General features: G+C 36.9%; 1 protein-coding gene across 4 annotated transcripts in view; it reads left to right on the plus strand.

Annotated features, from left to right (window-relative positions):
- The window catches only part of Cnot10 (CCR4-NOT transcription complex subunit 10), a 71,049-nt gene that overhangs the window by 14,067 nt on the left and 40,014 nt on the right, over nt 1-16,968 (plus strand). For all 4 annotated transcript variants that reach the window (XM_058576509.1, XM_058576508.1, XM_046437181.2 and 1 more), the window contains exons 5-10: nt 1,750-1,892; nt 5,093-5,179; nt 5,897-5,980; nt 10,030-10,147; nt 13,673-13,822; nt 15,589-15,791. In XM_058576509.1, coding sequence (XP_058432492.1) covers nt 1,750-1,892; nt 5,093-5,179; nt 5,897-5,980; nt 10,030-10,147; nt 13,673-13,822; nt 15,589-15,791 — 785 coding nt within the window. The remainder of the gene's footprint in view (nt 1-1,749; nt 1,893-5,092; nt 5,180-5,896; nt 5,981-10,029; nt 10,148-13,672; nt 13,823-15,588; nt 15,792-16,968) is intronic.

Raw genomic sequence — 16,968 nt, forward strand, 5'->3', positions numbered from 1 at the left:
ATCAAAAATTGGAATTATATCTACTCATTTTCTATTTTTTTGTTTGTTTGTTTATTTTGGTGGTACTAGAGCTTGAACCCAGGGGTATTGTACCACTGAGCTAAATTTCCAGCCCTTTCTTTTTTATTTTGCTAAGTTACTGAGGATGGCCTTGAATTTACAATCCTTCTGCCTCAGCCTCCTTAGTTGCTGTGATTGCAAGCACCTCCCACCACACCCTGGTCCTATTCAGATATTTCATATAGTATATTTATCGTGCACATGACCCAATGCAATGGGACAAACAACATTCTAGGATCTGGGGATATTGCCATGAGCAAAATTGGAAAAGTCTTTACCCTCATTAAGCTTAATTTGTAATGATAGAAAAAGCAATACAATACATACACACACACACACACACACACACACACAGTGAGGTAGTTGGGATGCTTTGTGAAGTAAAGCTAAAATTGGGTAAGAGTTTAGAGATTAGTGATGTTTAATTTTAGATAAGGTAATCAGTTTCTGGAATAAGTCAGTATTTGAAAAGAAATCTGAATAAAGAAAGGTGACTCGTGCAATTCTTGAGGAGGAAAGCATTTCAGCCAGAGGACCTGCAGTGAGTGATGGTAAAAAGACAGCAGAGAGGCTATTGTGACTGGAGCTTAGGTGAGGAGAACCCATAGAAAATAAAGATAGAAGTAGCCAGTATCACAAGAAAAGGCAGGAGTAGGGGTAGTAGTCAGGGCAGAGCTGAAAAGCATTGTAACCTAGGTAATATCTTCTGTCTTAGATGTGCTGAGGAATCCTTGGAGATGTTAATTTCAAATTTTAAATGGATTTCATTCTTTAAAGGCTTTTGAATTTTTCTGCTCTTGATTATAGCAGCTATCTTTTAGACTTTACATTTCCCTTTTGTTTCCTTTTTTGGAAAGGAAAATAAAATAGTTTTGTGTCACACCAAGTTATCTTTTCTGTCTTCTTTATATCCTTCCTTTGAAGGCTTGTCTTTATATTTTCCTCTTGGCAGTCTCTGTTTTCTAATATACTGCAGTTCACACCTTGCATCCTTTATTTCTGCAAGCAATTGTTTCTTTTTTCCATTTCTAAGAAAAGAAATCCATTTCATAAGAGTCATAGACCTTTTTAGTTAAAAGGGATTTGAAAACTGGGCAACAGTGGTACACACCTGTAATGCCATCAATTCATGAGGCTGAGGCAGGAGGATCACAAGTTCAAGGCCAGCCTCAGCAACTTGGCAAGACTCTAATTCAAAAACTTTTATAAAGGGCTGGGAATGTAGCACAGTGATAAAGCTCCGTTCAATCCCTAATACCAAAAAATAAAAAAGGAACTTCAAGAGATCCTTGACTTCATGCAGGTATTCTCCCATTTTATAAGCCAGCCAGCTGAGGTCTAAAAAGTTGAACAATTAGTAGAACAGGTACTGAAATTTGGATTTCTTCTCACCTGAAGTAATAATATTCTTCATTACATCTGCTAGTGTTTAGTGAATACTTTACCAAAGAAGATACAGTCCCTAAATCCCTAAAGTGAGAAGCCTTGAGATGCCTGATAGAATGGCATTGCTGCTATAGCAGATTGCTTTCATTCATGACTGTGGGTGATGTGCATTCACTTGGGTAAATAAAGATTTAGGGTTTTACTCTTTAGAGCTTTGTATCCTATTTTGGAGGGTGGTCTGAGATGTGTGCTTCCCTTTGGATTTCAACTTGACTTTTCCTGTTTGTTTTCTTTCCCCACCAGAAGAAAAATTTGCCCAAGCAGTGTGTTTTTTGCTTGTAGACCTATACATTTTAACTTACCAGGCTGAGAAAGCATTGCATCTTCTTGCCGTCCTAGAAAAAATGATTTCACAGGGTAACAATAACAAAAATGGGAAGAATGAGGTGAGTGTTCTGAGATAATCAGACTAAAATTTAAAAGTATGATTATATTTGTGGTTATGAAATATTATCTTAACAGCTTTTTTGAGATGTAAATTACATAAACTACCTTTTTTTTTTTTTTTAAGGTTCCCATTGTCCAGACCCAGTAAACTACCATTTTAAAGTTCAGTGTTTTATTATCACTAATCTGAACATTTTCATCACCTGAAAAAGAAAACCTGTATTCACTATCAGTCACTCCATTTCCGCCTCCTCACAGCTCTTGCAACCACTACTCTATTTCCTGTATTTCCTGTCTCTCTGAATTTGCTTAGGATTAGACATTAGATATTAATGGAACCACGTAATATATGGCGTTTCATGACTGAGTTCTTTTCACTTACTATGTTTTCAAACTTCCCCTGTGTCATAGCATATGCTTTATTCCTTTTTATTCCATATGAATGTTCCACATTTTTAAAAAATGTATTCATCAGTTTATGTATATTTGGGTTGCTTTCCACTTTTTTGCTAAAAATAATGCTACTGTGAACATACATACACAAATTTTTGTGTGAACATGTATTTTCAGTTCTTTGAGGTATATATTTAGAGGTAGAATCATTGGGTCATACAGTGACTATATGTAGCCTTAGGAAAACTACCCGACTTTCCAAAGTGGCTACACTGTGTTATATTCCCACCAGCGATTCATGAGAATTATGATTTTTCCATATTCTTGCCAACACTTAATGTATCTTTTTTTTTTTTTTTAAGAATTTCATTTTTAATTATGGATGGACATAATACCTTTATTTTGTTTGTTTTTTTATGTGGTACTTAGGATCAAACCCAGTGCCTCATACATGTTAGGTGAGCACTCTACCATTGAACCACAATCCCAGCCCCCACTTAATGTATCTTAAAAAAAAAAAAAAAAGCCATCTTAGTGGGTGCAAAGTGGTGTCTTATAGTTTTGATTTATATTTCTCTACTAACTAAGGATGAATATTGAGTATGAACTGGGCAAGTGACACATGCCTACAATCCCAGCCACTCAGGAGACTGAAGAATCACAAGTTTAAGGCCAGCCTGGGCAACTTAGCAAGACCCAGTCTCAGAAGAAATCAAAAAGGAGTAGGGATGTTTCTCAGTGGTAAAGCACTCTTGGGTTCAATTCCCCAGTACCACAAACAAACAAAAAGAATTGAGACAATGAATTAATCCATAATCTGAAGTTGGGCATTGTGAAGTATGCCAGTACTGTCAACTACTTGAGATGCTGAGGTGGGAGGACCACTTGAGCCCAGGAGTCAGCCTGGGCAACACAGCCAGATCCCACCTCAAAAACAAAATCTCCATAATCTGAATAAACAGTGTAGCTATCATTAGAGAAAAATTTTATTATTTAAGTTCTTCACAAAGAACATACATTTCTTTCAATTAAGCTTTTCCATGTTCTGCAGAGAGACTTCAGTGGGGGAGAATCAAAGGAAGATCAGTAAAGAAAAGGCTCTAGGGGGAGGAAGGAGGGGAGGAAAAGGGGAAATACTATGGAATGATATTTGCCAAATCATATTGTTATATTGTGTGCATGAATGAATATATAACAATGAATTCCACTTTTATGTACAAAATATAGAAAAAGAAAAAATATATATCCTCCTGGGCCCTGTGGCACATGCCTGTAATCCCAGAAACTCTGGAGACTAAGACAGGAGTATCACAGTTCAAGGCCAACTTCAGCAATTTTGACCCTGTCTCAAAACAAAACTGCAAAGGGCTAGGGATATAGCTCAGTAGTGGGTTGGGAGTAGATCCTGGTCTTCTATTTCTTTTGTATGTGTAGCTGGTTTTAAAGGGGTAGCTCTTTTTTGTGTTTCTGTTCCTACTCCTTGTTGGGTTTTTTGTTTTGTTTTGTTTTTAAGTGTTTGTAGGAAACGAACAAGGTATGGTCAGTACCTTTTGCCTGTATCAGTTCTTGTGGTTAAAAATAAATATCTAGCATGTTTTGCTTTTTACAACTTATGTGTGTATATAAGGGGTTTCAGTTGTGTAATCATAAACATTCCTAAATATTGTGTAGTCAAAATATTTCATTTTTATGGTCAGTACTTATAATATTTGCTGAAATATAATTTAGTTCAGCATATGCTTGCATGTTCTTCTATGTACTAGAGTGACAAAAATGGAAGCACTGCAGTTCTTACTCTCAAGGATCTTGGGTAGGGAGACATAGATTGAGTAATATCAATTCATGAACAGGGAGGAAGGAGATTAGGGAATGTTTCAGAGGTGTTCAGATGTTTGATTTGGACCTTGAATGATCTGACAGATGAAATAGTAGGAGCAAAGCAAGATAACAATTCTGGCAGGAAAAACAGCACAAAAAGTATATCTGGTGTGCTACAGAAATTTCTGATAATAAATTGAGTAGTCCCTGAGAAATGTAATGGAAAGCAGCAAGAGTAGAGATGGACAGTAAGTATGGGTCATAGCCTGAAGAACTTTGAACACTTTTCTAGCAAGTTAGGATTTGGTGGTGTTGGCAGTGTCTATAGCAGAGAGTTTCTAAGAAGGAAGTGATATGATCTTGATTTTAGAAAAATAGCCTGGATAATAACCATGCTTTGGGGATTTAACTCAGTGTACTTAGGCCCTTTACCATTGAGCTACATCCACAGCTCTTTTTATTTTTTATTTTGAAACTGTCACATTTAGTTGTTGGGACTCATCTCAAATTTGCAATCCTTCTGCCTCAACCTCCTTGGTTTCTGGGATTATAGGCATGCATCACTGATACTACCCAAGCTTTTTAAAAAGAGTTCATTATTATGCTCAACTGTGAGCTTCTCCTAAGTAGTTTTTTGGTGCATTTCAGACTATTGAACTTGAATCTTTTGGGAGTGGGACCTGGGGTTTTGCCTTTTTTGGGGAAGGGGAGTAGGTGGGTGGGGGATCCTGGGTATTTTCCACTGAGTTACACCCCCAGCCTTTTTATTTTTTATTTTGAGACAGGATTTCAATAAGTTGCTGAGGCTGTTCTCAAACTCGTGATCTTCCTGCTTCAGCCTCCTGAATCGGGATTACAGCCCTTAAGCCACCGTACTTGGCTTCATTTTTAAAATACTTTCTAGATGTTTATGTTAACTCACTTGGAATTTAGTTAGTTATGACCAAAAATATTTAATTTTGATTAACTTTGTTTCATCGTCCTGCAGACTGGTAATAATACCAACAAAGATGGATCTAATCATAAAGCTGAAAGTGGAGCTCTGATAGAAGCCGCAAAATCAAAGATACATCAGGTAAATTTTAAAGGATACATCTTCTTTATTTTCTTTTTATAAATAATGAAACAGTGTGAAAAACCACTAAAGCAGTGTATAACTCAATGCTCATATATTTATTTGGCTTTGAAAAGTTAGTTTAGAAGTACATTTATACTTCCAAATACATTTTGCTCTAGATGATAGTATTATTCTACAAAAAATTTGAGATATATGATCTGGAAATATACTGGATGATAAAATTAATTTGTGGAATTTTAAAAGTCACTGTTAATTAATTGCAGATAAGAATTCATAAGATTTTGGGGGGCCCGGGCTGTAGCTCAGTGGTAGAGCACTTGCCTCACATGCTCGAGGTACTGGGTTCAGTCCTCAGCACCACATATAAATAAATAAATAAAATACAGATATTGTGTCCATCTACAACTAAAAAAAAAAATAGTTTTTAAACTTGTAAAATTTTTGCTTGGAACTCAAGTATAAATTTTTTTTTTTATCATATTTTTAGTGTTTTGGAGTATATTCCAACAGTTTGATTAAAATAGACTACTTAAGAAAAATTTAAACTAGTCATTGCAAGTAACTGGTATAACTATATTGTAAATAAATGAATAAATAAATAAATATTTATTTTAATTTTAATAAAATTAATTTTAATTTCCTTAACTAGAAAGTAAAACTTTAGCACATGTAAATTATTCATAGTTCTTCAATAGTATCATTTTCCTTTGACAGTACAAAGTAAGAGCTTATATCCAAATGAAGTCCTTGAAGGCATGCAAAAGGGAAATCAAATCAGTCATGAACACAGCTGGAAATGTAAGTTTCTTTTGGACTTTTTTCAGTTTTTGGCATTCTTATTTAGACTGCATAATTATCAGTTTTAAATAATTTATTTTGTGTTGGATGTATAGCTCAGTGGTAAAGGACATGCTTAGCGTGCGTAAGAACCAAATTCAAACTTGCACCAAATCAGTAATTTATCTTGGTCTATTAAATAGACTATCAGATATGAACCTTGATATTATAGAGTTGGGAGGTAACAATTATAGGGTATGCATAGTTTAATATATTTTCACTTAAAATTATAACAATTTACTGGGTGCAGTGGCACACACCTGTAATCCCAGTGGCTCAGGAGGCCGAGACAGGAGGATTACAAGTTCAAAGCCAGCCTCAGCAACTCAATGAGACCCTGTCTCTAAATAAAAGACAAAATAGGGCTGGGGATGTGGCTCAGTTGGTGTCCCTGAGTTCAATCCCCAGTACTCCCCCCACCCCCACCGTCACCCCTCCAAAAAATTATAACAGTTTGAGACAGGCATGATGGTGCATACCTGTTATCCCAGCAACTCTGGAGGCTGAGTGAGATAGGAGGATTGCAAATTCAAGGCCAGCTCAGAAACTTAATGAGACTCTGTCTCAAAAAGTAAAAAGGGGTGGAGATGTAGTTCCGTGACAGGTAATAGTTAAGTCCCCAGTACCACAAAATAAATGAAGAACGAACGAACTTGGGTGGCAGGAGGGTGTATAACCGTAGTAGAAAACTTGTCTTGCATGTGCAAGGCTCCTGGTTTAATCCCCAGTTCTACTAAAAATAAATTGTAACAAGTATTTTCCCTTTGTGTGTAGCTTTCAAAACCTCCATTTAAAATAGCTGCCTAGGGCTGGGGTTGTGACTCAGTAATAGATCACTCGCCTAGCACATGCGAGGCCCTGGTTTGATCCTCAGCACCACATAAAATAAAGGTGTTGAGTCCAACTACAACTAAAAAATAAATGTTTAAAAAAATAAAATAGCTGCCTAGTATTCAGTGAATGGTTTATCACAATTTACTTAAACATTTTGCTAATATTAGGCATTTGTGTTTTTTGTTTATTTTTTTCTTTGTTGTTGTTGTTGCTCAATGTTTTGTTTGTGGTATCACATATCGAACCCAGTGGCACTTAACCACTGAGCCACATCCCAGCCCTTTTTTGGAGGGTGGATACTGGGGATTGAACTTGGGGTCACTTGATCAATGAGCCACATCCCCAGCCCTGTTTATTGTTCTTTATTTAGTTTCAGTAAGTTACTTTTGCACCTCAACCTCCTGAGCTGCTGGGATTACAGGTGTGTGCCACTGCACCCAGCCTCCCCAGCCCTTTGCATATTTTATTTTGAGACAGGGTCTTGCTAAGTTGCTTAGAGCCTTGCTAAATTACTAAGGCTAGCTTTGAACTTACGATCCTCCTACCTCAGCCTCCCAAGCCACTGGATTACAGGTGTGTACCACTGTACCCAGCTAGAATTTTTAGTTTTATACTCAAAACCTTTATTAAAGATTTAACAGTCAAGTTATAATGAAAACCTGTCCCTTCCAAATGAGTTTTGGCTTGATGATACCTTAGATTTTTGACTTATGTTAGAATATTTGAGCTTTAGTTACTCCTTTCCTCTATTCTCCTCACCATATTACTCTACTAAAAAACAATTTTTAAGGTGATGTAGGAAAGAAACAGAACTGTAACCAATCTTAACATTTTTAGGAAAACTGTAAATTTAGAACTGTAAAAGCCAGACAAGATAGAGTTTGAAATCTCAGGCAGAATCCTGCTTGATGGCAGGCCCCTGGGATATACTCAATATATCCATAAATTATAAATTGTGAGGACAAGCGTTATAGAACAATTGAAGGTTAAGAAGGGAAATCCTAAATAGCTAGCTAGCCAGCCATTATCAAACTTTCTTTGTATTTAATCTTTATTTTTGATGAAAGGCATAACCCTGTCATAAAGGAAGCTATAGTCATAGTAGAGAGACAATGAAAATAAATAATTGGAATGCAGTACAGTAGTTATACCTGAATCAGGGAAAATGTTAGGAAGAAGTGCTGCCACCTAAAATAAGCTTTGAAAACCGTTTTCACCCCTGGAAATTCTGTACCTCTGGGACAGGACCAGGGGCTCTGCCCCAAACTCTTCCAGAGCAGTTAACAAAACCAGGTGGATGAGGAAGGAGTCACATGCTGCTAAGGTGCCTAATGGTGGATGTGCCTCATAATGCCAGGCTGGGGCTGATAGCAGAGGGTCACCAAAGGGCACCAGCCCACATAATGCCAAGAGGGCCATTGCCACATATGACCTGCTGACCATAGCAGCCAGGCCATTTTAGGTCTGTTTTTTTATTTATTAGTGCTCATACTTTCTGTACATAAACCTGAGATTTGAAAATAAAAACATCAAATGGCAGAATAAAAAAGAAAAGACTTGTTTCCTTAGTGAACAGAACTCTTGGGTGTTCAGGAAACAGATCAGAGGAAGAAGTAGGATTTTAGAAGGAAAGCCTATTTTTTTATCTCTTTTTTAATATATTTTTTTTTTAGTTGTAGATGGACACAATATCATTATTTTATTTATTTATTTTTATGTGGTGCTGAGGTTCATACCCGACGCCTTGCACATGCAAGGCAAGTACTCTACCACTGAGCTACAGCCCCAGCCCAGGAAAGCCTGTTTCCAAGCTAAAGTGAATAAATAATAATAATAAGGATTACAGATGCCTTCATAGATGGGTGTTACTATAGTGTTCAAATCTTTGCATGCTTTTAGGCTCCAAAGAAGTACTATTTAGGGGACCTGCCACCATGAGAAATCTTAAAAGTGAAAGATGATATGCAATCCAAAATATGATCTTTGGAACAGCAGAATTATATTGTTTGCAAACAAAGCCTTCCGTCGGAAAATTCTTCCATGTGGAGAATAACTTTTTTTTTTTTTTTTTTTCATTTGGAAAAGTATTTGAAAGGCATATTTATATCCTAAGAAATGAGGAAACTCACTAAACGCTTTACTAATCATTAAAATGGAAGATCTAGTTTGTTCTGTCTTTGGCTTCTGGTTAAGCCAGTGGAGATGATGCTTGAGAAGGGTTACTTGAGCCTACAGGTTCAAGGTCAGCCTAGGCAAAATAGTAAGACTCAGTCTCTAAAAATATTAAAACAAAAACTTTAATTGGTTTCCAATTATTAGCATAGTAGACGAAAACAGTCAATTGATACTTTTCAGACTGTATTCTCCTCCCCTCCCCCTTTGGTGACACTGGGTATTGAATCCATAGGTACTCCATCATTAAGCTACATACCCAAACCTTTTAATTATTTATTTTGCTGTGCTGGAGATTCCAGGGCCTCATGCATGCCAGGCAAACACACTACCCCTGAGCCACATCCCCAGTCTTCCCTTTTTATTTTTCATTTTGAGACAAAGTCTCACTGAATTACTCAGGCTGTCCTTGAACTTGCAATCCTTCTGCCTCAGTAGGTGGAAGTACAGGTATGTACCACTATGCCTAGCTATATACTGAATTCCTTTTTCTCTTTTGTTCTTCCAATGCTGGGGATTGAACCGAGGGCCTCAAGCGAGCAAGTCACTCTACCGTTGAGTTTTTTATATATATATATATATATATATATATATATATACACCCCCAACCATATAGACTGAATTCTAATGCATATATGTTGTATTAATTTGTTAAGGTAGACCCTTAATCATCCTTTTTACATTTTTAAGTAGACATTTAGTTATCCTATTTACAAAGTGCTTTCTTTCTGACAGGTTTCAATTTCTTAGATTGAGAGAGCAGTGAAAAATTTAAGAGACTATATACAGTTTTATGGGGCTCTGGATGTAGCTCAGTGTAGAGCACTTGCACAGCATGCCCTGTGTTTAATCCCCAGTACTGGGAAAAGAAAAAAATACTTTTTTGTGACCATGTCGTAACCAATTTATATATACTCTTGAGCACATACCTTTATAATTTAACTATGGTTTTGCATTACGTATCTGAAAACAAATTTTGAATAACTTTTGTATTTGCTTTACAGTCTGCACCCTCTCTATTTCTTAAAAGCAATTTTGAGTACTTACGGGGCAATTATCGGAAAGCTGTGAAACTGTTAAATAGTTCAAATATTGCTGAGCATCCAGGATTCATGAAAACAGGTAAAATAAAATTGTAAAATTTTAGTATTTTTTCCTGACTCTTATACCCCCTGTTGCTTTTTGTTTCCCTTGGAATGTTCTTTTTTTTTTTTTTTTCTTTGGTACCAGGGATTAAACTCAAGGGCACTCAACCACTGAGCCACATCCCCAGCCCTATTTTGTATTATATTTAGAGACAGGGTTTCATTGAGTTGCTTAGCGCCTTGCAGTTGCTGAGGCTGGCTTTGAACTTCTCCTGTCTCAGCCTCCCAAGCTGCTGGGATTACAGGCCTCGCCACTGCACCTCAGCCTTTTTGCTAATTTTTTTTTTTTTTTTTTGAGAGAGAGAATTTTAAATATTTATTTTTAGTTTTCAGTGGACACAACATCTTTATTTTATTTTTATGTGGTGCTGAGGATCGAACCCAGCACCCCGTGCATGCCAGGCAAGCACGTTACTGCTTGAGCCACATCCCAGCCCTTTTTGCTAATTTTTAAAATGAAAATTTTTTACTATTTCTGCTGCAGGAGTTTTAGTTTATGGCTTGCTTGTATTTCAGAAGAAGACTCATTACTTCTTTACTTTTTTTTAACTTCACTTGCTCTTTCATTTTGTTTTTTAATACTGGCTTAGAAATAACATATGGAAGCCAGGCATCGTGGCACACACCAATGATTCTCACTTCCGGGGAGACCAAGGCAGTAGGATCATAAGTTTGAGGCCAGCTTGGATAATTTAATAAGACCTGTCTTAAAATTTTAAAAGACTTAGGGCCAGGCCTGGTTATGCACACCTGTGATTCTAGCGACTCAGGATGCCGAGGCAGGAGGATCACAAGTTCAAAGACAACCTGGGCAGTTCAGCAAAACTCTGTCTCAAAATAAATAAAAAGGGCTGGGAATGTAGCTCAGTAGTGGAGCAGCCCTGGTTTCAGTCCTCCATACAGTAAATACATACTTACATACATACATACATACATAAATGGAATCAGGATTAGGTGTATAGTTAACTAGTCAACAGTTATGGTGATTTAATGGGATAGATTTTTGTATAGTTATACATGTATTTTGTGTATTGATTTTTTTTTAGATATTGATGGACCTTCATTTTATTCATTTATTTAGATGTGATGCTGAGAATCCAGACTCACACATGCTAGGCAAGCTCTTTACCACTGAGCCACAACCCCAGCCCCCGTATTGATATTTTGAAATCTTTAATTTGCTTCCTATATACAAACATTTTTTGCTGTTGATAAAGCATGTTAGAGAATATTTGGAAAACAAGATTTTTCTTAAATTGTATACAATGCCACTTACCCAGAAGCAATCTCCTACTTTTCCTTTCTTTTTTAATACGTTTATTTTATTTATTTTCATGTGGTGCTGAAGAGCAAACTCAGTGCCTCCCACATGCTAGCGAGCGCTCTACCGCTGAGCCACAACTCCAGCTCTCCTACTTTTTCTAAGCTTCGTTTTTCTTTCCTTTTTTTTCAATGCTGAGAATCAGACCTCAAGCCTGCTAATAAGAGCATATTCTACCATGAGCTAAATTTCCAGCCGCACCACCCTACCCTTTTCAGGGGCACTCAACTATTAAGCCACATCCCCAGCCCTATTTTGTATTTTATTTAGAGACAGGATCTTACTGATTTGCTTAGTGCCTCGCTTTTGCTGAGGTTGGCTTTGAACTCTTGATTCTCCTGCCTCAGCTTCCCAAACCACTGGAATTACAAGTGTGTGCCACCACACCTGGCTTGTGTTTTATTTTGAGACAAGGTCTCGCTAATTGTTTGGGGCCTTTCTAAATTACTGAAGTTGGCCTTGAGCATGAGATCTTCCTGTCTCAGCCTCCCAAACTGAGCCGCTGGGGTTAAGGCATGCACCACTACACCTGGCTTCCTTTTCTCTTTTAAAACATTGTTATTTCTTAATTTAAAACTATACCAGCCTTTAGTTTTTACTGTTAACTAATAAATGTCCTAATTATGAATTTTTTCATTCTAGTCAGATATATGATTAAAGGTATGGACTGGGGCTGGGGATATGGCTCAAGCAGTAACGCACTCGCCTGGCAGGCGCGGGGCGCTGCGTTCCATCCTCAGACCACATAAAATAAAGATGTTGTGTCCACTGAAAACTGAAAAATAAATATTAAAAAAAAAAAGGTATGGACTATTCAGCAAATTATCTTAGAATGTTTGGGGAGCCATTTAGAAAAAGAAAACTAAAACTTGGATTACTTTCATTACACCAAAGTAAAATATGTTGAGATGAAGAATTAAAATATAAAAACAAAATAAAAAAACAGCAAAAGAAAACTCTGATGAGTGTGAATATACTTTGTATACAACCAGATATATGAAAAAATGTGTTCTATATGTGTAATAAGAATTGTAATGCATTCCACTATCATATAAATAAAATTAATTAGATTTAAAAAATAAAATAATTGTATAGTTATAAAAAAAGAAAACCCTGATGAGTAGTTTAATTTTGTGATAGGGAATGCTTAATTAAGAAATATAGAGTTTAGAAAAGATTGTTAAGATTTTGACCACGTACAAATGTTAAACATTTTTATTATCAAAACCAAACATATATATATTGAACCAAGTCACAAAACATGACAAATAGAAGTGGGCAAAAATATTTGAAACAGATGTGACAGAATGTGTCTATAACATGCAAGTCAGCTGGTAAGCAATAGGAAAAATGTCTGTAACTAATTTTTTTTTTTTTAGTTGTAGTTGAACACAATACCTTTATTTTATTTATTTATTTTTATGCAGTGCTGAGGATCGAACCCAAGGCCTCACACATGCTAGGCAAGCACTCTATCACTGAGCCACAATCCCAGCCCTGTAACTAAATTTTTAAACCAGATAAAAGACAAGACAAGATAGTACAGGTGAAGAAATGTGAATGACCACCAAACATGTGAGAAGATGGTCCATCCACGCTCATGTTTATTTGAAGAGGTTTAAATTAAAATAACAGTAGAAGCTGGGCACAGTACTACATGCCTGTAATCCTAAGCAACCTGAAAGGCTGAAGCAGGAAGATTGTAGGTTCAAGATCAGCCTCAGCATTTTATTCAGGCCCTAAGCAACTTAGGGAGAACCTGTCTCAAAATAAAAATTAAAATGAGCCAGGATGTAGCTCAGTGGTAAAGCAACTCTGGGTTCAATCCCTGGTACTAAGAAAAGAAAAATAGGGCTGGGGATGTGGCTCAAGCAGTAGTGCGCTCGCCTGGCATGCGTGCGGCCCGGGTTCAATCCTCAGCACCACATACAAACAAAAGATGTTGTGTCCACCAAAAACTGAAAAATAAATATTAAAAAATTCTCTCTCTCTCTCTCTCTCTCACTCTTTCTTTAAAAAAAAAAAGAAAAGAAAAATAGAATTTAAATTTTTTTCAGATATTTTCTGAGTTTTAAATATGAAATTGCAAAATTAACTTATACTCCATGAGCCTGCTTCTTTCATGAGAGACATCAAGAGTAAAATATTTTCTGTAGACAGATTTATTTGTATGTTTCTTAGGTGAATGCTTGAGATGCATGTTCTGGAATAATCTTGGTTGCATCCATTTTGCCATGAGCAAGCACAATTTGGGAATTTTCTACTTTAAGAAGGCTCTTCAGGAAAATGACAATGTCTGTGCACAACTCAGTGCAGGTAGCACTGATCCAGGTAAGCCCAGCACTGGGGGACATTTCATATTTACTGATTTTTGACCAGCATCTGGTCAAAATATATGCTATGTGGACCTACATACAAGTAACACTGATTCTGCCCAACAAGCTGGGGATTTTTCGTAAATACTGCTACTTTGAATAACAAAGCATTTCACATCAAGGTTCCATGTAATATGAATATTAAGTATATTATATGGATCCTTGATGTCTGAAGTAATTTTGAATGATTAAAAGAATTGTTTCAAGCTGGGCACAGTGACATAGGCCCATAATCCCAGCTACTGAGGAGGCTGAGCCAAGAGGATCAGCCTTGGCAACTTAGTGAGACCTCTCTAAAAATAAAAAAGTAGCATGGGGCAGAGGCACTGAGGATGTAGCTCAGCAACAGTAGACTGTCCCTGGGTTCTATCCCTAGTACCACAAAAAGAAAGAGAAAAAAAAAACTAAGCTACATGCAGTTTTTCATGGACTATAAAATCTGTAATGTGGCATGGTAATATGAACCATATCTATTTACTCAAAATTAATTTTTTTCTGTTTGTTTTTTACAGTACAGGGGATTGATACCTGTTACCTCAGGCATGCTAGGCAAGCCCTCAACCTCTGAGCTACATCCTCAGACCTTTTTTTTTTTTTAATCTTATTTTTGACATAGGATCTAAATTGCCTAGGCTGCACTCAAATTTAGGATCCTCCTGTTTCCATCTCCTGGGATTACAGGTGTGCCACACTACACCCCACTAAAATTAGTTTTCTTGACTGTTCCAAACTAGCTTTATTTACAGGTTCTTTGTGGAGTTTCACATGTGATACCATTAGAAATATCTGACAACTTTAAGCAAATTCCTGACATTTATTCTATAACATTCATATTACATGGATCCTTGATGTGAAATGCTTAAAATCAAGCCATTGACAACTGCTTAAAATAATAATAAAAACCTATTTAATTGATGGAAAATGTATTTTTTTTTTCATGGTTATAGATGGACAGCATGCTTTTATTTTATTTGTTTATTTTTATGTGGTGCTAAGGATTGAACTCAGTGCCTCACACATGCTAGGCAGGCACTCTGCCACTGAGCCACAGCCCCAGCCCTAGAAAATGTATTTTAAACGACAAATGATCCTATTCACCCCCCCACACACACACACACATACACACACACAGTACTGGGGATTGAATGCAGGGGCACTTTACCATTGAGCCACATCCCCAGTCCTTTTTATTTTTTGAGACAGAGTCTCACTAAATTACTGAGGCTGGCCTTGAACTTGAAATCCTCCCTGCCTCAGCCTCCCAAATTACAGGAATTACAGCAGGTACCACCATACCCAGCCTGCTCTTATTTTACTACTAAGATTCGTTGAATAAGTGATAGCACATAATAAAAAAATTAACAAAGCAGAAAATCTAAAAAGAGTAGAATCTTATAAGCTCTGAAAATGTGGAAAGGTACCATAAGCTTCAAAAGAGTGAGAGTGATTCCTGTGTCTTACCTTTGTCTCCCTGGAGCATTATTACCTGAGAAGCTGGTACATGAGTGGAGATACTCTGGCCCTGCCCCTTAGACAACTGAGATGATTCTAGAGAATATTTATGGGTTTGGGGATGGAGATTCCCATTGGTGAGAGCTCTTGCAATTTCAAAGTATGGTTATTGGTATTAAATATAGTAGTATTTAAATATATAGTGGAGTAAATATTTTTCAATGTAACTGTTACTTTAATGATTTATTCTCATCAAATTTTTATAACTAGGCAAAAAATTTTCAGGAAGACCCATGTGTACGTTACTAACCAACAAGAGGTATGAGTTGCTGTATAACTGTGGAATTCAGCTTCTTCACATTGGAAGGCCTCTTGCTGCCTTTGAGTGTCTGATTGAAGCTGTTCAGGTTTATCATGCAAATCCCCGCCTTTGGCTACGGCTGGCTGAGTGCTGCATTGCTGCCAATAAGGGGGTGAGTGCTACTGGGTGCCATTTCAAACCCCCTTTTCTCTTCCCCGAAACTTGTTACATAGAAAGCAAAAAAAAAAAAAAAAAAAACAACTTTGGAACATGTAAGACCTCATTTCTTTTTTAAAAAAAATAAATTTATTTATTTATTTATTTCCCCTGGTAGTAGGGGTGGAACCTAGGGGCACTCTACCACTGAGCTACATTCCCAGCCTTTTTTATTTTTAAATTTTGAGACAGGGTCTCACTAAATTGCTGAGGATGTCCTTGATCATGTGATCCTCCTACCTCAGTCTCCCAAGTAGATGGAATTACAGGCATGAACCACCTTGCCCAGCCTGATTTCCTCTTCAATCCTCATTGAATTTGTAAAGATAGTCTACTGTTTTTTAATAGTTGGGGAGAAATTTAGTTTTTAAAAGTCATTTGTTAACACTGATTCTTGGTAAGTTTGGCAACATTCAGGAGTTGAAGCTTGTAAGAAGACAATATCTGTTGGAATAGAGATCTAGCTGCTAGGGTGAGGCCATTCCATCTGATAATGTGATTAATATTTTGTGTATACCCAATAATTAGTGAAGGGTTGATAATAGAGTGTGGAAAGAACTTCCTGATGGCACATGTCTATAATCCTAGCAAATTGGAAGGCTGAGGCAGGAGGATTGCAAATTCAAGGCCAACCCTGGCAATTTAGCAAGACTCTGACTCAGAATAAAAAATAAAAAGCTAGAGATGTGGCTCAGTGGTAGAGTACCCCTGAGTTCAATCCCTAGTACCCTGCCAAAAAAAATATATATATATATAGACTGCATTAAACTGCACATTTACTTCATTGCCTTGGAATTTTACTTCTGTTTCAATAAATAGTAATAGAATTTATAAATTACCAGGCTGTTGTCTCTACATTTGTCCACAGTGGTATGAGACTAGACTAGCTTACATTGACATTATCTCCATACGGCAGTTGGTGGATGCTTTTTAGATCTCAAACTGAGAGAGGTTAGTAGGAGGTAGGAGAAGGACAGTTTATATCAGAATCAGAATAACTAAATGTTTGTATCACCTCATATCTTACCCCCCCTACACACACCCTTGGAGTGCTGTCTGGATGTGTTAAGGTTGGGGAAGTGTGAGATCTTGAAGCTTAGAATGACATGCCTGCCTGCCATAGGCAGTACAGG

The sequence above is a fragment of the Marmota monax genome, unplaced genomic scaffold (genome assembly GCF_021218885.2).
Source record: "Marmota monax isolate L192 unplaced genomic scaffold, Marmota_monax_Labrador192_F-V1.1 WCK01_AAM20220418_F8-fsc00021, whole genome shotgun sequence".
NCBI classification, from domain to species: domain Eukaryota; kingdom Metazoa; phylum Chordata; class Mammalia; order Rodentia; family Sciuridae; genus Marmota; species Marmota monax.